The sequence below is a fragment of the Numenius arquata genome, chromosome 8 (assembly GCF_964106895.1).
Source record: "Numenius arquata chromosome 8, bNumArq3.hap1.1, whole genome shotgun sequence".
NCBI lineage: Eukaryota > Metazoa > Chordata > Aves > Charadriiformes > Scolopacidae > Numenius > Numenius arquata.
In genome coordinates, this window is record NC_133583.1 from 51,522,870 (window position 1) to 51,544,680 (window position 21,811).

Sequence of the window (21,811 nt, forward strand, 5' to 3'; positions counted from 1 at the left end):
AAAGAAGTTTGCATATCTGAAGTAGTTCTGTGCCCAAGAACTTGCAACCTGGTGTCCTGAGACTTCGTAAAACTTGTAACGGTTAGAAAATGTTGTACAAGAACTGTAAAGACTACGTTAAACTGCTACGAAGATTAGGGTAAGGAGATCCAAATCTGAGGCTTGGTCTCCAAGGAGACCAGCGTGTTGGTAGAAAATAGGGAAGCTGCAAAGAACACGTTCTTTGAGATGGGGAAGGAAAAAGGATTATCAGCACAGAGGCTTTGCTAACCATTTTAACGAGCAGTGTCCACCCACACAGGAAGGTGGGGCTTTCAAACAGTGTATGATGAAAGGAAAAGATGCACAATTCAGAGTCATAGGCACGGATGGGCACGCTGTGCAACTACGCCGGGAAAACTTTCGCCTAACAGAGAGGCGACCTCACCCGAGCCTTCAAACCACCTTGGTGGGGGATGGCTGCTGCCTCCCCTGTCGCCCGGCTGCTTGGGCGCCAGGCAGGCGCCTCTCAGCCGCAGCGTTCTCGGGGCCTGGCCTGTCACGCTGCAAGCCCACCGCGGATCAAGAGCGACAGACGCTACCAGGGGCTGCGGAGGAAGGAGCCCACCTGGGCCCGCCGCATCCTTAGATGCGCCTTAGCTCCCGCCTCAGCCGCGAGCTGGGAAACGGGCCAGGGGCCGGGTAAACACCGCTCCACAACACCCTGGCCGCTCCAAAACACCCAGCCGACCCGCCGAAGCCCCACCCCCGGGGGAAGCCACAGTTACCGCCAGCCACCAGAGGGAGGCGGGCCCGCCCCTCAGACCGCGCAGGCCCTGAACGGCCCGGCCCGGCCCGGCCCGGCCCGGCCCTGCCCCGCCCCGCCCCGCCCCGCCCCCCCCGCACAGATCCCGCTGGGACATGGAGTCTCCGCCGGGCGAATTTGCCCGGCGGGGAGGGAGGTGTGCACTACAAATCCCAGGGTGCCTTGCGCCGCCTCACAGGAGGGGTGTTAGAACTACCCTTCCCGTGGTGCCCCGCGCGGCGGGCGGCATGGAGGGGCGCGTGGCGGAGGGTCTCCGCAGCGCCCTGGGCCCCTTCGGCTTCGAGGTGCACGCCTTCAAGGTACTGACGTCAGGCGGGCCTCGCCGTGACGTCGCCCGCGGTGACGCCAAGCAGAGCGACGTCACCATCCCCGGGGTTGGCGGTGGGAGCGGGGGTGGGGTGGGTGTGTGTGGTGTGGCGGTTCCCGGAGTCGGCGGTGACCCCCGCGGTGCCGGGCCGAGGATGGCGGCGATTCGCCGCCGGGCTCCCGCCTCCAGCGCCCGTCCCAGCCCCCCGCCCCGGGCCGCTGGCGCAGGCGGGACGAGCCCCGGCGCTCCTGGCGCGGCCGCCGGCAGGCGGCACTGCCGGCCCGGGCCTCGGCTCTGCCGGCCCCGCTGGGTGCCGGAGGCGTAGCCCCGAGCGGGGCGGCGGGCAGAGCTCCCCGCGGCTGGAAGCGCGCCCGGGGAGCCTCTGCTCATCCCGCCCGGTGACGCCGGTCAAGGCTACAGCTGCCCGGCCCAACCAGAGATCAGCTCGGGTCCTTTAGGCTGTCAGTTAAGGCCAGCAGAGATAAATACAGACGCATCTGGACCGACAGAGGGTAAAGTCCTCTGAGCAAGCTTAAATTTTAACCTAAATGCAGAAACGCCGGCGTATGAAAGCACAGACTGCCCCGTCCCGCTGACGCTCGCCCCGCTTCCGCTCTCCCCTCAGCTTCCACCAACCCTGCGGGGTTCCTTCCTTGCTCACCCCAGAGGCAATCTGCAGTAAATCAGCCTACAGTATCAAATACAGAATCAACCCCGACCTTCCCCTCCTCGGGGGAATGCTGTATTTGTCACCCGAAATATTTGTACTTCCCGCCTTATTCTCGATCGGACAGAAAGTAAAAGGGAGCGAGGCGCTGCGAGAAGTGAGATCTCCAGAATTTGGGGAAGAATTTAACGCTGCTTTCCCGGTGCCCAGCAGCAGGATGAGGGGCAGAACCCAGATCAAAAAGGCTGCAGCTCCCAGCGCTGTATCCCTTTCTAGATTGAATCCGGACGCAGCCGGGCCCTGGCGCACTGGCTGACGTCAACTGGGAAATGAGCAGACCTGAGATTCAATTTCTTGTAATATCTTGATTCAGCATCTTAAACAAGAGTCACGGAACCGATTCAAACTTTTCCATCTTACTTTTGATGTAAGAATGTAAACTTACTCATTCTGTGTTTCCCTACGGGCAGGCCTGGCTGCCAGTGTCACCTATAAAGTCACTTTCAGATTCATTTCACTGATATTTCGAGGTGACCAGTATTTTGCATTTTCAGACTAAATATTAGAGTTACGTCGCTTGGCATCTTTCTGAATGTTAGACCTCGTCTTTGTGGCATCCCGGGAGACTGGGAGTTGTCACAACCTATTAAAAAGGCTGATGTTATTGTGGAGTGCGGGGTTTTGGCCGTTACCTTCTCCTGCGTGGCAGCTGCTGGTCTGAGCCCTGTCCCCCTGGTCACATCTTCCTGGCTTGAGCCCTCCTTTCTGCTCTCTGTTATAACACGCCCAGCCCTGGCAACAGGTATCGGAATGTGGCCATGTCACAATCCACACGCCACAGCTGACGGTTCTGGGGGGTTTTAGCAGTGCCGGGAGCTTCACGTCCTTTGTTTTCACACACCAATGTTTCCTGCTGAAGAAATACAACCATGCAGCTTGTCACACGAGCAAAACAGAAGTACCAGCTTCTTTCTGGCTGAAGCTGAGGGAAAAAAAAAAAAAAAAAAAAAAAAAAAATCCCCAAACTTGTTAAAAGCTTCATCTAAACCAAAACATCTGATTTGCATTGGCCAGACTGGCTGCTCGTCCTTGATCCCAGCTGGATAAAGGGCAGTCTTGAGCTGAATGCAGTGGATGATTCTTATCTCCCACATTAAGGTGCAGCTTCCAGAAACTGTAAATCCCAGTATGCAAACCGGCTTGGTTTGAATGGAAGGCACTGGGCAGGCTGCCTATCTGGGTTGCAAATGAAGGTGCTTAAACTTCTTTCCACTTTTTTTTTTTAAATCCCTGCATGCCCGCTAGCAAAAGAATGGTGTCCCCGTTTTAATGGAGATTTGTTTTTCTTTGCCAAAGGTTGGATGGTACAATGCTGTTCTCCAGCCAGCCTTTCACCTCCCCTACCCAGATGACACATTGGCCTTCGTGGTCCTCAGCACGCCTTCAATGTTTGACAAAGCCCTTAAACCTTTTGTGAACAAAGAACGGTTAAAAATAATCAGGGATCCTGTGGATCAGTGTGTTTCTCATCATTTGGCACGGGTGAAGGAGGTAAGAACCTGAAATACCGATTGTTTTTACTATTGTGGCATGTGAGGCGGGTGGGCTGAGCACCAGACAAAGCCTGCCAGGTTCCTGCCCTTGCTCCTTAGAAGGGTGAAGCGTTATTCACGATGGTAATTCTTACTAAGAGCATCAACGGGCTGTTGACCTGCTTTACTTGCGTATTCTGTCTCTTTGCCGTTACAGCCTGTAGCTGTGCAGGGTGCTTTACAGTCACAGTTTGAAAAGCCGAGGCCAGAAGCCGCTGGTAGATTTCAGCAGCAGGATGTGGAAATCTGCAGGTTTCACACGTGCATGGTTTGCCGGCATCCAGCACTTCTGTACTGGTGAATCTTCTTCCGTAAGCCTGGGCTGATGCTTTTTTTTTTTTTTTTTTTTGATTTCCCCAGAAATTCCCTGACCAGAAGGTGGACGTCATCTTTGATTACGAGATCCTGCCAAGCAGAAAGCCCAAGTTCTTGGCGCAGACAGCTGCCCATGTGGCTGGAGCCGCGTATTACTACCAAAGGAAGGATGTGAAGCTTGATCCTTGGGGGAAAAAGGTGAGGCAAAAACACAATCTGGGAAGAACCACCAACCTGCAATCACTGAATTGTACAATTGTTGTTTACTTGCTAGTTCTTCCCGCAGGAAAATACGAAGTCCGGATCACATACAGATGCATAAAGTGTTTCAGAGAGGAATCAGAAGCTCCCAAGATTCTTTGGGGTGTAGGGAGATGCACACATGGAGAAGAATATCTTGACCTATTAAACCTACTCAGACAGGAGAATAAATTTCAGTGTAAAAGAAGATCTGTTGCTTGGAACATTATAAATAGGGGGGGAAATGCACTGTGGTTTATTTCTGTGTTAGATTTTCAAAAGGGACCTCTCCCCACATTACAGGATCGTGTGTGTGGGCACAGGAGAACGGGAATTAAATGCAATGCTTCGAGCCACATGTTCAGGAAAGAGCTTTCCTTTCTTCTCTGTGCAGCAGTCCAACAGAGGGCTAGGAGCGTGAGAAGTAGCATCAAAGCTTAATGCTTTGAACTCTAACCGTTTCTTGAGACAAAATGAGACATCCTAGATCCTTCTTTTTTTTTTTCTTCCAGAAGATCTATGGCGTATGTATCCATCCCAAGTATGGCGGTTGGTTTGCTATCCGGGGTCTCCTCCTGTTTCCAGACATCCAGGTACCGTTCCTGGAACAGTCTGCCCCTGTCGACTGTGTGAGCACAGAGGAAAAAAGAATTGAGTTGCTGGAGGAATTCAATTTCCACTGGCAGGATGGCCGCTACAGGGACATAATTGAAGTGAAGGAAAAGTATTCGGAGGAGCAAAAAGCCTACTTTGCCACTCCTCCAGCAGAGAGATTTAGACTGCTAGGGCTGACACAGGAAGCCCAGAGAAGCACATTTCACTGAGTAATGCGGCTCCGGGAAAGGACAGAGGGTAAGCAAAGTGTAACTCCTCAGCACCTTCTTTTCCATGGTGCTGAGGAGGAAGTTGTGCTGATACAGAGGTGGCAGATCCAAGCGGCGCGTGCAGCATCTCAATCCAAACATCAGCTTCTCGGAATAAGAGGGAGCACCGGAGCACTGCATCACGGTGCTTGTGGTCTGGAGGAAGGTGGGAGAGGTCTGTTCTCTGCTGTCGCTTGTTTGGTGTGTCTTTTTGGGAGTCTGGTAAGATGCCAATCAGCCTTTGGTTGGGAAAAGGTCAGACACTGGCAACTGGAAAACCCGTGCTGCTCATTAGAGAAGTCAGTTTTGTTCTAAAGAATTTTCTTTCCAAATGTTTTGGTTTTATTCTGGGTAAGAGTAAAAAAAGTTAATTTTCTGTCCTTATACTCTGAAATATTTTGTTTTTCCTCTGAAGTCAGGGCAGATACTTTTTTAGATGCATCCAGCATTTATTACCCTTGTGTCATAGCTCTCCCTAGGGAATAAATGTTCAGTCATTTCAGTCTTTCCTTCTTCAGAAAGAAGATTTGCCCATATTCCTTCACTTGCAGTGAAGCTGGCTTAATTTAATTTAAAAATCTTTTAATGTCTCCTTTCTTAACACCCAAAAGAAAATTCTCCAGAGATTGTTTCGCTGGGCGGCGTGGTCCTGTACGTGGAGCGGGCATGAGGAAAACAGCCAACAGCAGCCGCCTCCTTCTGGGCAGTTACGAAAGGGAAAGGGAGAGCACAAAGGTCACTGCTCGAGTCCGCTGTGTTTCCTCTTCATCCGGGGTCAGCTTCTCAGAACAAAGCGGTCTCTTTAGGTCAATTTTAAGCACTTATCCACTACATAGAGCAGCCGATGAAAATCTTTAGAAAGATGCTGAATAAAGTCTATATGAGTGGAGTTTTTACTCATATTAAGATAACTGACTGAAAAAATCAATTCTCGTGACCTTTTTTCTAAGGTAGATGAGGTTCGAATTTAGAATATTTTTCAGTGCCGTGCTAGCACACGCCGCAGTTTTACTGCCATGGTTTCCTGTTGTACTTTCCATATGCGGGAGATCACAGAACTGCATGCACATAAAAATCATTACATGAAGCACTGTCACGCACACAGGCAAACAAGCAGAGGAAAAAAAGAAGATATCTATGATGTTCATGTTACTTATATTGCTGGGTAAAGCATATTCAGACAGAAACATAACATATTTTTTTAGATTACTTTGTCCTGTTAGATTTGTTCAGAGGTTACAATGGCACTAGGAATCAGGAGTTAATTTATCTTAGAGCGCTTTGAGGCTCAGCCCTCTTTAAAATAATATATTATAATAAAATAATATTTTGTGGGAGTTTTGTTACTTGACTGCAATGCAATGCTGCAAATCACTAAGCACTTTTTTCCCTTTCCTTGGTATCAACATGATGATGCAAAAATACTCACTTTGCAGAACTGAGCCCTTTCTTTTTATTTTGTGTTGTGATTCTTCAAACCTTTTGGAGACCCAAACGCCAAGGTAGCCCTCACAATAAGTCACAGCTTGATACCATTTTTTCATAGTCTATATACTAACTAAGCATGATCGAAATTCAGCATAACAAGTTTGTTTTCCTGTAAACAGAGTAGTGAGCATGTGATCGCTGGGTTAGTTCAGCGTATTTGCTGTTACAAAAAGTCTTTTGTTGCTTTCCATCCTTTGTTCACCACATCTGACTAAGGCAGACACCTGACTCACTGTGTGACTAGTATTGTGACTTTTAATTTAAGCAAAATAATGAAATTTGTTTAAATTCTGTTGTTTTGTTATAGAAATACTTCTGCTTGAAATGTTGGTTAACCTTCCAGAACTTTCCAACTGAACTGTAACTTAGCAGGGACTTGAGCTAATGGTTCATATTAGTAACATATAAAAAATACTGATTCTCTTAGAAGGAGAAATACAGAATGGAATCAGATTTATCTTTTTCTGGTACAATTTAAAGTAAAATATTTTGCTATTGTGGGGTTGATGTCTTAGAAATATTTAATATTTTGTCCTAGCTCATTTCTTAAACAGATTGCCGTAACCATTTCATTTCAATTTTTGTAATTTATTTCTTCACATGGTATATTGGTAAATAAAATACACAAAGTTGTAAATAACCCTCAGTACTGAGTATTTTTATTTAAGCAATACAGTGATTAACTTGTGGAGAGTTAAAGATGTTAAAGTGAGAATTGATCACTGTGGTTTTAACATGCTGAAAATAGGGAGCTACCCAAGACACACAAAAAACAGTATCTGAAAACACAAGGAAGATTTAGTTATCTTATTAGAAGTCAGTAAACTATTATGGCAGGCTCATCTGGGATATCAAAAAACAAAACAGTGCATCATGAATAAGTCTAATAAATGTTAATCTTTCCCAGGTCATTTCAGCAAGATCATTTAAGCAAGCACATGACAATGCCTTTCATTTTTTCCTCTGTTCTTGCAATAACAAAAGTTCAAGGTGTCTAATACATAACTGATATTTGAGGAGTTTTCACTCAGTAACTTAAAAGTAATACCTGTAACTACTGGAATTTTTATTTTTAAAAACATTTTAGTGAATATGGAGTCACAGTAAGGGCAAATCTGCATTCTTTGTGCTTCTGGCAATACAGTTGTGTCAGGCAGAACGGAGTACAAATATTTAATAATATATCTATTCCTATTATAGTAACTTTGGAGAGAATTGGATTGGTTCTTACTGGTTTTCTCTTAGCTTGGTCACTGAGAGCCACAGCTGCAACTACTAGTAATTTTCTTTCCTTGCTGGTTGGAGTATAATGGTCTTTGTCTTATAAAATTTAAGTTTGAAAACGTGTTTGACTTATGTCATGTCTTGGGACAAGACTAGACACGGTGAGGAAAGGATCATTCTTGGATCCTGAGGCATTGTGAAGACATTCTTATTTTTGGCATTTGCAAATGTCAAACAAGTAATTGCAAATACTTGGAAGGATTTACTGGTTCAAGAGTCACATTTTACATTTTTAGACAAGTAAGTTTTTCACTATGTCCTAGTTTTTAAACATTTATTAAAGTAGCTATTTTTCCTAAATATAACCATTAGGGTTGAGTATTCAAGAGCTGAACAGTAAAAAAAATAATCAAAAGCTACTTGAATTTGAATTTAGTTTTAGCAACAAGATATTCAGTACATTTCAAGCTAGTAAAACGTTCTATGGAGAATTAACAAATCTGTAGTTTTCATGCACATAGCATTTATCATTCATCCTCTCCTTCAGTTAAACTTCCTTTTTTTTTTTTTATTTCATCATTTACCTTAAAAGAACTGAGATTTTTATTAAGATTAAAGATGTGACAGAAAACACCGATTAAACGCAAAGCACAATCTAATCTGGTGGCAAGCAGCCATCAGGATTATTGCTCAGAAAGGGAAAACACTTGAGAAACACTGCTGTTTGGGGTTCGGTTTTGGTTTTTTTTTTTTAATACCAGTTAAATCAGTTACATTTCAGTGGTGCAAGAATAAGCATTAATGTTTATTTGTGGTATGAAGTACAGTTCGGCAAACTTAATTCCTGATACTGCCTTATTTACTTCTGCTATAAAAAGGATGGCTTGCAACAGTCCTGTCTTCCTCTAAACTATGGAAGACTAAAGATGGCTTGCTGTATAAACCAGTGCTGGTGTGGCAGACAAAAATAGCCAACCTCATGAGAGCAGCGCGCTCTTCTGGGGTTTTTTTGTTTGGCTGGGTTTTTTTTTCAGGTTGTTGTTTTTTTTTTAATAGGGCAACATTGCCCTCCTCTGGGTCAGAAGCATAATTTTACTCATTCACTATAGTATACATGGTCTTTTATCCATGACCAAAATTATTGGTGGTGTAGCTACTATTTGACATGGGTTAAATTACTGAAAATGCACAGTGACTTGAATTTGACAAAAAAAAAAATCTTAGTACAGACTTCCATATTTCTGAAAAGAAGAAGTAGCAGCTACTGATCAGTGCCACTGTGATTATCAGCACTCTCTGTCCAGCCCCATGTAAAAAGTACATTTAAAAACTCAGCTTTGAATACCGATTTAAGCAGCAACAGTTCCAAGGTTCTCACTCTAAGGAGAAGTGCGTTTTGCTGTGGAGAGCCAGCTGTACGTCTGCAACCTTAACTTTCACAAATTCATCTACCAAAACGGGCAAATGTATTCAGGAGACTTTTTTTTTTCTGTTAAGTTGGCTTCCTGTCATATCATATAACCTGTGACACATCATCAATCATGTTTGTCTCAGAAAGCAAACCGAGCACTTCCCCTCTGGGTTTTCAAGGAGGAAACAGAAAGAACCAAGGAACACAAATGTGCTTTTCTATTCTCTCTGCAACTGAAAACCAGATAGATGTCCACAATACTTAGAAAAACAGCACTTTAAACCAAAAAAGGTGTGGGGTTTTTTTTCCCAATAGCTGAACTATAGTAACGGGAAGTATGGAAAAAAACTACAAAAAATTATCACAGAATGAGCAATAAGACATTTTAGTGGAATGTTTAAAATCTCTCCAATAATTTACTACAGTCTTCAAAATGTGATTATATATGTATAAATGTATTTCAAATGGCTACTTCCTGAAAAAATAAATTACATAGCTACCATTCATTATCTCTATAATATGTTTCTTATTTAATGTTATTTTTGTTGGTTTGTACATAATTTAGCAAGCAATTTTACTTTTTTAATAACTGCATATGTTTTATTTTCCCAAAACACTTCCTAAAGGAAAGGGAGAAAGATAATTTGGGGTTTTTTTGTCTTCAAAGTTTCTGGAAACCTTCACACTAAGTTGCCCTGGATTCTTTCCCTCATGTCAAACAAAGCATGGGATAGGAGAATTCCTGTGAGTAAATGAAAGGAAGAGGTGGGGGGAATTTCTGGGTTGAAAATATCTTACAGAATCTTAAATTTATGCAGAATCATTTATTTTTCTATGAATGCATAAAACCTCTTACTCCTTTTAAAGGAATTAGCTAGCTTTAGGTTTTGATTTCATGTCACAACCTTTTTTCCAGTATTGTTCTGACTAGTCTTCCTGAATCACTCACTGCTGCCTCAATCATTTTTTTTAACTGTCTCAGCTCCCAAATTTTAAAAAACAGCAGTAAAAATGAAAAATGGGAGACACACAGTAACGTGCATTTCAGTTTCCCTTCATCTGACTATTCTGAGTAAGATATTCTAAAGAAATTAATGAATACAAGATTACTTTTATAATAAGCACCCAGACTAGGAAAAAAAACCAACCTGCAATCACTCACACGTTAAAAACAAAACAAAACAAAACATCTCATTCAAGATTCTGTCCTTTCTGAATAGCATCTGCTGTATGCATCTTCAGAGAAAATCACACTAAGCAGTACGTGCTACTGCAACAGCCATCAGTCTTGTCACCGAAACTAAGAACTGCTGATGTATTTTTACCTCACTGGGAAATACTGTACGCACTGATCATGAAAGCAAAACCGGTTTGTAACTGTAATGAAAATACAATAGGCATCTTGTTACATGAAAAAATAATTTCTCAATAAGTGAGGATTATAATTATTTGAATGTCATAAAAATTACATGAGTCAAAGATGTCACGATGCTAGGAGTTGGGTGTGAGCCCCAGAACACTTAATGGAAATTCCAAGCTGCATCTGAATCAATATTGAGTATAAGCAAAGAAATAAACCCAGACTCTTGATTTGAAGTTTTGTGTGTTACCCATTTTGTGTGTTATACTCTTGGAAACATTAAAATGACAGCATGGCAACATGTTCCCAAGAATGCCTCACGTGGCTGAAGAATTAAAAAAAAAAAAAAAGTTTTAAAAAAATTGCATTCAGAGTCAACCACTTGGTGCAAACGTATAATACAGTTCGTAGCCCACAGGTATTTTGTTTCTTGGATGTTTTGAGTTTCTGCATTGTCATAATTGACCAGTGATGATGATGATTAATTACGTACCATTAGTAGCGTCTAGGTGTACCAACTCCAAGCAGACAGCAGCAGGCTAATTGTAACCAAAATGTTTTTCAGACGCAGAATTTTTTTCTAAATAGCTGCTTAAGTAGCTATTGAGATTAACCACTTTTCAAAATAGGAAAATTAACACGCAAACACAACTGTTACTATTGGGACATTTAAAAGGTGGGAGGTATTAAAAATACGTTGTTGAACAATATTAGATATCACTGAAAACGCAAGTGAACATAACTGTGTTAGTAACGAGGGTGAATGTCAACAGCTAATAAAATTTTCCTGTCAGAACTTGCCTCTCCACATGACAGGTAGGCAAAGGAAACACGAAACGCAGTATCAACGGAATATCAAACGAAACACGTTACATCAGAGGTTAAATAAATGAAGACCATAGGTATTTTCACGGCACGTTCCTCCACGCAGACCTCCTCTCAGAAGAACTAACCCGTCCTCTCCCACCTGCCGCCGCTCCCGCCGCCCCTGAGGGAAGCGGCCCGGTCACCGCCCGGGGCAGAAAGGTGGAGCACCGCCCGCGCGCCCCCCACCGCAGCCAATCCCCGGCCGCCCCGCGCGTCGGCGGTTGGAAAAGCGCGGGCGGCGCCGCGGGCCCGGTGAGGGGAGGGCGAGGCCCGCCCGCTCCCCTGAGGAACGGCGGGGTCTGGGCTTTCCCCTCAGCCAGGGGGAACAGCCGCCGTCAGATCCTCTTCTGCCCCGGAGAGCCTGGGATGGGCGTATGAAGGCTCCTTCCGCCTCTCAGGAGGGAGCTCTGAAACCAGAACCTGAGAGAAACCCTTTATCCCCTACAACAAGGGGGAGGCGAGAGAGTAAGTCCGTTCCTTTTAAATGCTTTTTTTTTTTTTTTTACATTTGAACAGTGAATGCACTTGAAAGATTTAAGAGGCCATTTATATCATGGTGAGGGGCTGAACTTGGTTATTAATGTAAGGGCCCTTGTTGTGTGCCCAGACTGACTTGCTTGCCACGCTACCAGGACTTCACTTCGCATTGTATGATATAGCAGCCCAGTCAAAACAGATGCAATTTTATTTCCGAGTAACAGAAATTACTTCAGTCAAATCATTAGGGTAAAGACACCTGTTCCACCATGCCAATATTGTGCCCTCTAAAGAATTCCTCTGATCAATTTTGTGACATTTCAAGGCTAGCATAGCTAGATAACAGCTAAGATAAGTTTTAAGTTAGCCCTGACATAACTCCATTTGCTAGGAAGGGAAATTTGATAGACAAAGGTAATTTAGTACTCAGCCGTACTGCTTAGTATACATTCACTTACATATATATACACATACATACACACACACTCTTGTTACTTCTCAGTGCCACCCAGGATGTTAGCCTCATTTGTTATCTTGAGAAGAATAATTTAAAGTGCTAAACATCACGATCCAACTAAGCATCACTTTCATATATTTTCAGGAAGATTTGTGATGCTTAGGCAAAACCTAGGGGATTAGCTATTTTCATTTTTATTGCAGTATTTGCTTAACAGACTTCTGCGAGAAGTCCGTTTTTCCCAACTGCACAAGACAAGTTTACTACTCAAGGCATGCAACTTTCACTTCTGACTCATCTAAGTAGCCCTGGGCCTCAACTTTGTTATTGCTCACTTTAAGCAGGACAGAACTTGTCTACTACTTGAGGAGCTGAAGACAGATGCAGTGTTTTAGCCTTTAAGAGTTTAAATCTTTACAGGTACATAAAGATCTCAGCATTCTAACTCACTTATATTCCTAGGCTTCTTACCCAAATCCTCAGGTCTGAAGTTCAGGACTTTATTGCAAGCCACCTTCAAGCATGAAGCTACACAGCTTTAGTGTAACTTAAGGCCAGTCATGTGCTTCAAGTTTTACCGTACATACATAATCATTTGGAATACAAATACTAAAGACAAGGCTGAGCACATCCAAGTAGCAGATTTTATAGTGCCACCCTTCTTTTGATCTTAGTCATATGACTACCAGCTAATGAGTAACTGGCATATTCTTACTCCCATGTAGTAGGAGAGACTAGGGATGAATGTTATATATCCAAGGAAGTTTGCCTTCCAGAAAGCAGTCTTCCACTCCTGTACACAGTGTTCAACTGAATGTTGGATTCCCAGAAGATTAACATAAACAGTTTTGACCAAAGTAGACACAGAAATGAGTGTTTACACTGTGCATGAAAATATGGTTCATGCTCAGAGCACAGTACACAGCATTGCTTGAGTCTGACAGACTAATATCACACCAAGTTCCTCTGCCTATACTCTTCATGACTTTGCTACTAAAGTCCTTTACTACTGCAAAGTGAAAACTGTTAGTATCTCCATTCTAATGGAGCTGTAAGAGGCCTTTAGGAATTGAGTTGTCTACGCACAGCTCAGTAGACAGAGCTTTCAGAAGTACAACCTGCATTGCTCTTGCAGCTCTCCTGATGGCTACAACATAAGACCAATAGACAGCATGCTCTTTCCACAAGTTTAATAGAGTTACAAAAGGATACAACTGCTCTATATGCAACACATGGCTAACCACATAAACTGCATTGTCACTAAAGTCAACAGGGCTTGATGTACAGATACTGATCATTAGGATTTTCTATGAAGGTACTGTCAACAGGACAAACTTTCCTTCAAGTAAAAAAGTTACTGTTTATACCTATAGCATGATCCCTCGACTCAGATGCAATGACTTAGTCAAAGTTCAGTAACTGATGCTTGCTCTTTACGTAAGGCATACTAGTTTCCATTCAAACTGAAAGGTTACTTCTGCTTGGAAAAATACTCTTTACTCTTCTGAACATCAGGCTTGATTGTGTCACTGCCAGGCTTCCAGCCAGCTGGGCACACTGAAATGATAAAAAAATGTTTAAGACTTAGCAGCTGCTCCTGCAGAACAGGTTTTACACAACACTAAAGCAAACTAGCATCTCAAAACTTGTATATACATCTTTGCAGTGTACAGAAGATGCATTATTCAGTATGGCATTACGTTCAGTTTATTCTGCTCATTTCCATTTGATCACTAGGTAGTAGCATCTGAGGAACTGGGTGTTTGCCCATGGAATAGCGGGCCCTTGACACATGCATCCCTCTCCAACCCCCTTAAAAGAAGCCTGACAGCAAGGTAACACCAACTCCAGCAGCCTGGGACAGAAGGCTTTACAACTATTACAGTACCGGTCCTCCTTGAATCCAGTCAAGTCTATATTCTCCTTAACTTTAATCAGTCCCAGTCCCATTCTCCAGTTTAACAGGGAGTGGGAAGAAGAGTTAAACTGTCTCTAGTTCCCCTATATGGCTATTAAAAGGCCACCAAGATGCAGAAGTTGCATGGCCTCAGAAGTGCAGTGACTCCAGATCAGCATTTTTTTTTTTTTTTGATACAGTAGTCCTTTTTCACAGCCATGCAAGGCTTAATGTGCGCTCCACGCAAGACTGGCAGTTTTAGCTACAATATTCTCAGCTTCTGAGTGTTGCTACACAGCTTATTCTGGTCTATCCTAGCTTACATGAGATTGCAGTCCTAGTTCTGGAGGAAAAGCTACTCCAGAGCACAGCAAATCCCAAGAAGCTCCATTTACAAGACATGTGACTGCTCCATCATCAATTATTAGGGACATCTCCTCAGCTGACAAGAGGATGGTGTACTAGTTCAAAAATATACAGTATAGCCACAATAGCAGCTTGATTTAATGAAGTTTGCCATTGATTTACCTGAAGCAAGTTAAGTATGACCAGCAGCAACATCTATCATTAGTTAATTTAATCATGCTGAAGACCATTAGTAGATATAGCAATTTCAGGTTTCCATAACCTGGTTCAAACCTTTCGTTTGCAGTGTTTTTTTGGTAACTCCTGCAGAAAAGCTACCAGCCTCAAGCACTTCATATCACTCTTAACTATGGGCACAAAGACACTCTCATCCCTTTTCCTCTCACTACATATGGCTTCACTACACACAGACACAGATCAGCAGGCTTCCTAGGAATTTAAATGCTTAAAACATAGCAGTAGTACTGATGGTCTCAGCCTACCAAATCTAGGAGCAGAGTCTAAATTATGCTCACCTTTGCAGGCTAGATTACTACATGTTCTTTACTCGTCTCAAGTATTTTGTGTGTCTAATTGAAAGACTGAGACCAAGCATTGTATGCTTGACCAGACAACCAGCACCAAATTTGGTTTACATGGTATTTCAACATTAGGAAGTATTCAATGGACCATTAACTGAAATAAGAAATCTAGTACTATGATGTCCTTCAACCCACAGCTTTACATGACCAGCTGCATTTCAAGAGGCACAATTACTTACTGTGCACAGATCTGTAGATGTACTTAGTACCATCCAGTACACCTTGATTTAACCTGCCTAGTTAATACTGTTCTCTAAAGAAACATTTAAGATTAGAAAGAAGAAGAACCCTTACCTTCTCCATGTTTATCTGTAAACTGGAAGGCCTGGACAAGTCTGAGAGTTTCATCAACAGAACGGCCAACAGGCAGATCATTGATTGTTATCTGCCTCAAGATCCCCTTCTCATCAATTATGAACAGACCCCTAAAAAAAAAAAAAAGAAAACCAGCCCTCAAGTTAAGCACAGCTTTTGAAAAACAGATTAGACTGAAGCGAGTTTCAAAATCTCAAATTCAGTAATCTTATTATGGCAATAAATTGTGTCATCTACTATTACCAACCTCTTCCCAACCACCTTTGGCGTATGCATAACACTGAAACATTAGCAGTTGAAAGCCTAAAGGCAAGTCAAAACACCAGTGAAGGAAAGCAAAGCAACACTTCCTATTTAAGGAAGATACTAGTGGAAAAACAAAATGGAAGAGAAACCTAAGGAAAGGCACTCTTCCATTCAAAGAAAAACTATACACAATGTTCTAAAGAAAAAAGGACAACCTAGCAAAGGCTCATCAATTGGTCTTCCAAAGTCACATTAAGAGTTCACAGAAGTTCAGCTCCCTCAGCAACTTGAACTCCGAACAGTTGACTAAAAGATAAGGCTGGGGTTTTGATTAATCTGTACTTTAATCACTAGATTAAATACCTGTACAACTATGTAGGTGTCACATCACCAATATTTGCAGTTCACCTGCAGAGAGTCCTGCACTGTGCAGATAGGTAATTAAAGGGAAGCAGCAGGCACTTATCTAGCTTACCAAAACCATGAGAAATCTAAACACTAAGGAGAACCAAGTAGCACCTCCCCTTGTAGGAGTGTTTGATGGCTTGAAGCTGTTTACATTTAGCAGAGCTAATAGCTTCAACTTGCTGCAGGTGTTCAAGTATATGCAAGCTCTGTGTTCATCTGACATGCTCTGCATATTGCAACGTAAGACTTTAACAGAAAGTTTATCTTCTTGCATATGGTATTATGCATATACATACCTGTATGCAATACCTTCATCCTCTTTAAGTACTCCATATTCTTTGGCAATGGCACGTTTTGTGTCAGAAATCAACGGGATTTTCATAGTACCCAAACCACCTTGTTTCTTAGGAGTGTTGATCCTAAAAGCAGCGAGTTTCATGTTAAAAATACAGACAGTTCAGAACAAAGTATAAGGTAGAACAGAAGTTGATCCTTTCTGCAATACCATATACTCTGTTTGACACAAGGCAAGAAGAGAAGCACCTTGCACTACCGATACTTCCCAAGTGCCTTTATTTGATACTTCAGTAAGAACATCTCAATATATTCAGCATTCAGTTCCTGCAATAACTGAGGCCAGGCAGAATATTCTATTAGGTTAAAAGGCTGATTCTTACCAGGCAAGGTGACAGAAGTGAGAGTCAACAGAAGCTCCAATTACTTCACAGTTAATTTTCTTGAATTCATCAGCTCTGTCACTGTATGCGATGATTTCAGTTGGACAGACAAAAGTGAAGTCCAGGGGGTAGAAGAAGAACACAACATATTTTCCTAGAAGAGCAGTATAACCAGTTAATCTCTTGTACCTTTGTTAGTTGTCATATTCAGTATCATCCATTCAAATACTGACAGAGGAGAAAGGGCTTGATACAACACTAAAGATGAAATGGTAAACTAGAGATGCTTTTATTTTAAGACTTGCCATATAGGTGGCAAGCCCATAAAGCACCTAGGGCATTTACACTTCAGCCAAACATCATTTGCAGCACCCTTCAAGGCCACTCCATACCTAGTAACACAGAACCCTACTTAACTGAAGTCTCCAAAACCAGACTGTCAAATTTGACAGGGAATGCCTGCCTCCTGGGTCTACTCCCACAGGCTGGCCCAGAGTACACCCAGTACCTGCACTAGAAGACCCTGTGGTTGACTACAGAGTGCAGAAGAGCCACAGGTCTAAAAGGGTACAAGCCAAGGAGACATTTTGAGTGGGTGACTAGCCTATACATACTCACCACCCTCACACAGCCTGAGGCTTCCAGTTCAAAATATCTCTTTCAAAAGCCACCCACATTAGTACTTGAACATTTCAGGCTTTCCCTTTGATTTTAGTAAGCTTTTTTGGTAAGGCAAACAGTTTACTAGTACTCTAGAGAAAGGAACTTCCTTGGTTAGAGGACAGAACCTACTTTCCTCGACAGAAAACCTACAAGAGAAGGCTTTGCTGTTCCACATAGTACTTTGCAGATGTTACATCAGTCTCATGGTATGATAGACAGGACAAATAAGCCTGATCCAAGATAACAGTTTAGAGAAGTCTTATGCTAGTTAGCAATAATTATCATAGCTTGGATATGCACCCATGCTGCTGACAGCTTCCCAAACATACTCCAGCCATCAGTGAGAACCCCTGCACAAGTCAAATACTTCAGTCTACTGCTAAGTGGTTGCTACTACTTCAAAACCAAATCAAGATGTATCCTTAGATGCCCTCCACTCCTGCATATGGCCAGACTGTATCTGTACAATTAGAGAAGCACATAAGCTTACCTTTATAGTCAGAGAGTTTGATGTCTTTGAATTGTCCATCTGGCATTACAGCCGTGGCCGTAAAGTCAGGAGCTGGTTTTCCAATGAAAGCACTTCCTGAAGACATCTTGATTTAATCTAGATATGAGTTAACAACAATACAGTTTAGATAATAGTACATTTGCATGTGGAAGCAAGCATTTATTCAAAGCATCTTATCAAATTAGATTGACCACCAAAGACAGTTTATCAGATCTTGGTCTTGCAACAAAAGGCTTAAAAGTGAAATTAGTTTTAACTTTGTCACATGGGTGTCTACTCAAAACACTAGCATTTTCCCCCTAAAACAACAACAATACAGTAAGATGTAGTGCAATAATCACAGCCCAGATATCCAGACCAAGCCATTACATACATTACTAGTACTTCAAGATCTATGTCCCATTAGCCGCCTAATGATACAGTAATGGTTATCAGCTCATCACAGACAAGAAACAGGGCTAGCCTTCCAGAGTTTTAGCAGTATTCACTAAGTCTTCCAGTTCCACTTGGTGAATGAGTTAGAAAGCCTGGGGTTTAGACTTTTTGATGAGGAGACCTTTGATCAAGTTCACAATGGAATTTAAGCCCTCAAAACTTTATCTTCCTGTTGATTCCAGAAAAAAAGAACTTTTGTTAATCTCCACAGTGATAACAGTGCTCCGCATAACTACACTTCGGCCTTTCAAACAATTAAACCTTGTTTTATTTGCAACTAGAAAGCCTCATGGTGTACATGGGAATCGCATTTTGTGTTAGAAATTTAAGTTTCACAAATTCTTAAACCTGTACAGCCAGGTCATTTCCACCCCATGTCTACTGAAAGGAGTAAAAGGGTACACAAGGACAAGAAAGCTCTATTTCTGGCTGCCTGCCCTAAAAGCCAGTCATTTATAATACACCCTGTGCAGTATTTTTGCTCAGTCTGGGAATGCAGCATATCGCTTTGGAATTCCAGTTACTTCCAGAGCATAATCTTTCAAATAGGTAACTTTATGAACCTGGTTTCTTCAACTCAAAGTCTTCTTAAAAGTGATTTCACTTAAGTCATTCTATACACTGCTACAAGCACTGGCTGCCTTGGAGATAAAAAACCTCTGAAAGGTTAGCATAAGTCTCATGTTGCTAAGGAAAACTGAGATTCCAGGATTCTTCCAAGTCCTGCCTGCAAGGCACTAAGTCAATTCTAAAAAAGGTTGGGAGCACCTCATTTCTTGGCTCCTTCTCCCTTGCCAGACACTCGCTTCCTAGGGAACTAGCCCTTAAGTCATCAACACTTAAGCTTCAAGCCAAGTTTCAACTAATCAGTTTAGAGTCTTTTCAGTAAAAGTTTTATCTTTGAAAGTTTCTCTTGCGTACCCTGACAGCATATAGACAGTCACCATCTGCCTCTCAGTTTTCATTTTGAGAAGTGTTAACCTGTTCAGTGTTTCTATCTGCCTTTTGCAACAAAGCCCTTCATCCAGTGGTTTAGGCTTCACACTGCAGCAGACTGGGAGCAAGTCTTATGAATGAAGGTGCCCCAAAACTACAGAGCATCCATAGGATTGTACCGGAACAGTCTAGTAGGACGGCATCAATCATCCCTCTGTCAAGCATCACATGTAGCCATGAATGCAGGTGCAGTTCTGAAGCTGCAGTTATCTAAGAGGGACAGGGGGGTCAGCCATTGCGCAATATTTATTTGAGATGCCTCCAGCCAGTGAGTTTTATCTTCTAAGCAATAGCTGTTTTGTCTGGAGTGCATGACCCCACATTTTGTCACTGAATTACGCTCTTTTCTATTACCGAAGCTCAAGGTCATGCTTTTGCTCAGTACTATGCCAGTCCTCCTATATTTTTTCCATCAGTAATCTCTAGAGTATTTTACTAGGTATTCAATGCCAAATAAAAGCTGTCAAACTGCTCTTTGGTACTTCCTCTTTTTAAACTACAAGTTATTGTCCCCTTTTTAGGTGACCTGACAAACTTCAATGTTGGGAGGAAATTTAGTTGCCTTGTACTGCCAGAGAACCATCTGCTCTCCTCGAAGCACCTACTGGGACCTACCAACATTTCTGCTTTTCCGTGCGGGGTGAGCACGTGTTCTCACATGTTCTGCTTGGATTTTTAGCCACAGCATTTCCTAACCCACAGAGCAACAGACCACAGGCTCCTTATGTTATTTCCTTTCATTCTCGAGGACAGGAGAATGGACGCTGCAAATCAAGTAGGCTTGAATCAGGTCAGAAGATCTTTCTGTTGCTCATAGCCGCACACGGCCTCAATTATCTTCAAACTACAATTATAATAAGCCAGGCCGGCGCTCTTAGCTAGTAAATTCATACCTTTAGGATATCCTCAACAAAAGCGAAAAGCCGTTTCAAAACACACCGTCAGCCTTCCACTCCGCAGCCTCCAGACCGTCACCAAAATGCGGTCGAGCTACCGGGCTGCGGTCGGAGGAGAGCCACACGCCCCCCCCGCTCCCAGCCGGGTACACCCAGACCAAAAGCATTCACCCCCGTAGCGACAGGGGACGCTTGCCTCCCTGCATGACCCCACCAAGGTCAATACAGAACCTTGGTTTTTAGGCTTGGAAGCGGGAGGAAGCCTCCAGCCCAGCCGGGGTTGGGGGCGTCGCGGGGCGAGGCTGCTCCGCTCCCGGCATGGCCGCGCTCCCCCGCCTCCGGAGATCACCCCACGGCTCCTCCCGGGGCAGCGCAACGGAGAGAGCTGATAAAGGCCGGGGCATAGGAAAGGGTTATCTGCCCCCTACATAAGAAGGGCGGGGGGAAATAAGCGAGGGAAGGAAGCGGCAGCCGCAGGTGCAGAGAGCGGTGAAGAGAACAAGAGCTCGCCCTGCACGCTTCGCTCAAGACCCCATCTGCGCAGCAGGGGCGGGCGGGGGGGGGGGGGGCAAGCAAAAATAAATACAAAAAAGCATAAGCAATGTGCAAAACTCCAAATGAACACTGCCCCGCGACAAGAATACTGCCGTGCAGCGAGCATACTCCCCCCCCCCCCCCCCCCCCCGCGCAGCAGCAGCGCCGCCGCCCCCCCCACTTACACAAAGCGCCGAAACCTCGCACTCTCCACTGCCGCAGGAAGGCCCACACTGCGGCAGCCCCCCCCCGCACCGGTCCCTTTATACCCGCCCCGGTCTCGCGAGGAGACGGGCTCCTCCGCCGCCGCGGAAGGGGGGGGGCCGCCGCTGCCGCCCCTCCCTGCCCTGCCCGCCCCTTGCAAGGGCAGCATGACTTGGCGGATTTGCAGCCGTCCCTGGCGAGTTGGTCGATAGCGGGGTGTCACCGCCTTTATCTGAACGGGGACACGGCCCCCGACTGTTGAAAGAAGCAAAAAAAAAAAAAAAAAAAAAAAAATATTTGAATAAATGGACATAATTCTCCAGAGAGTGTTCGGGGAGGTGCCGTGGAAATATCCAGTGTAATTGTTGTAAACAATTAACGGGAAGATGATTCAGACGGCTTATTGCAAGAATAAATTAGCTTTTTAATGCCTTAGTATAAGAAAGCTATAATTGTAAGTCATCAAGGAGGCAGAGGATACACAGGATTTTGAGGAAAAATTAGAGATGACTGGCATGTCATTTGGGTGAATGGAAGTTCACCATTGACTTCATTATCAATAAAATCAGACCTATTAACAAAGCAATAAGCATTAACAATGTTATATAGGAGTGGGGTAAAATCTTTATCCTCTCTCTCTGTATTACCAACTGGCTTCTCAGCCTGGTACTAATTCCCAAGGTTTTCATTGATTCTTCTCCATCAATGGGAAGACTGAACCAAGTGATGCAAGTCAGAAAAAAACCTGAAAATTAAGTCCAACCTCTGAGCCTCAGGGGTAGGATGGACACTCTTGGAAGATACAATATTCATTTCAGGGAGTTTCGACTCATTCCCAGAGCGAAGCTACTCTGAGGGATATTGAGCCTGAGTGAATACTTAAGATTATTGTGTTTAGATTCAAGACTGAATTGAAGCTGTTGTGGTACTTTTTGAGGACCAAACCCTGAATTTAAATATAAAAGTTTTATTAAATACTGCATACTAAAGGTCATTAAGGAAATATAAA

At 43.5% G+C, this 21,811-nt stretch overlaps 2 protein-coding genes across 2 annotated transcripts; one reads left to right on the forward strand and one right to left on the reverse strand.

The window, feature by feature from the left end:
* The first annotated feature begins 1,024 nt into the window (after positions 1-1,024).
* On the forward strand, positions 1,025-6,922 carry MMACHC (metabolism of cobalamin associated C). Its single transcript, XM_074152273.1, has 4 exons — positions 1,025-1,104; positions 3,136-3,330; positions 3,732-3,884; positions 4,439-6,922. Exons 1-4 carry the CDS (start codon positions 1,033-1,035, stop codon positions 4,748-4,750), a joined length of 732 nt encoding a protein of 243 aa, XP_074008374.1. The 5' UTR covers positions 1,025-1,032; the 3' UTR covers positions 4,751-6,922.
* A 4,883-nt stretch (positions 6,923-11,805) lies between these two features.
* On the reverse strand, positions 11,806-20,838 carry PRDX1 (peroxiredoxin 1). The gene is made up of 6 exons (XM_074151425.1): positions 20,784-20,838; positions 17,717-17,833; positions 16,564-16,717; positions 16,183-16,305; positions 15,212-15,342; positions 11,806-13,630 (listed from the first exon to the last, which is right to left on the reverse strand). Exons 2-6 carry the CDS (start codon positions 17,820-17,822, stop codon positions 13,545-13,547), a joined length of 600 nt encoding a protein of 199 aa, XP_074007526.1. The 5' UTR covers positions 17,823-17,833; positions 20,784-20,838; the 3' UTR covers positions 11,806-13,544.
* Between the last annotated feature and the right edge of the window lie 973 nt (positions 20,839-21,811).

Bases quoted from the DNA above. Each gene is read 5' to 3' on its own strand.
- MMACHC (XM_074152273.1), top strand. From the start codon at position 1,033: ATGGAGGGGCGCGTGGCGGAGGGTCTCCGCAGCGCCCTGGGCCCCTTC. The intron at 1,105-3,135 runs GTACTGACGTCA...TCTTTGCCAAAG, and splicing joins TCGAGGTGCACGCCTTCAAG to GTTGGATGGTACAATGCTGT. The intron at 3,331-3,731 runs GTAAGAACCTGA...TGATTTCCCCAG, and splicing joins ATTTGGCACGGGTGAAGGAG to AAATTCCCTGACCAGAAGGT.
- PRDX1 (XM_074151425.1), bottom strand. From the start codon at position 17,822: ATGTCTTCAGGAAGTGCTTTCATTGGAAAACCAGCTCCTGACTTTACG. The intron at 16,306-16,563 runs GTAAGAATCAGC...CGCTGCTTTTAG, and splicing joins CACTTCTGTCACCTTGCCTG to GATCAACACTCCTAAGAAAC. The intron at 15,343-16,182 runs GTATGTATATGC...TTTTTTTTTTAG, and splicing joins GATGAAGGTATTGCATACAG to GGGTCTGTTCATAATTGATG.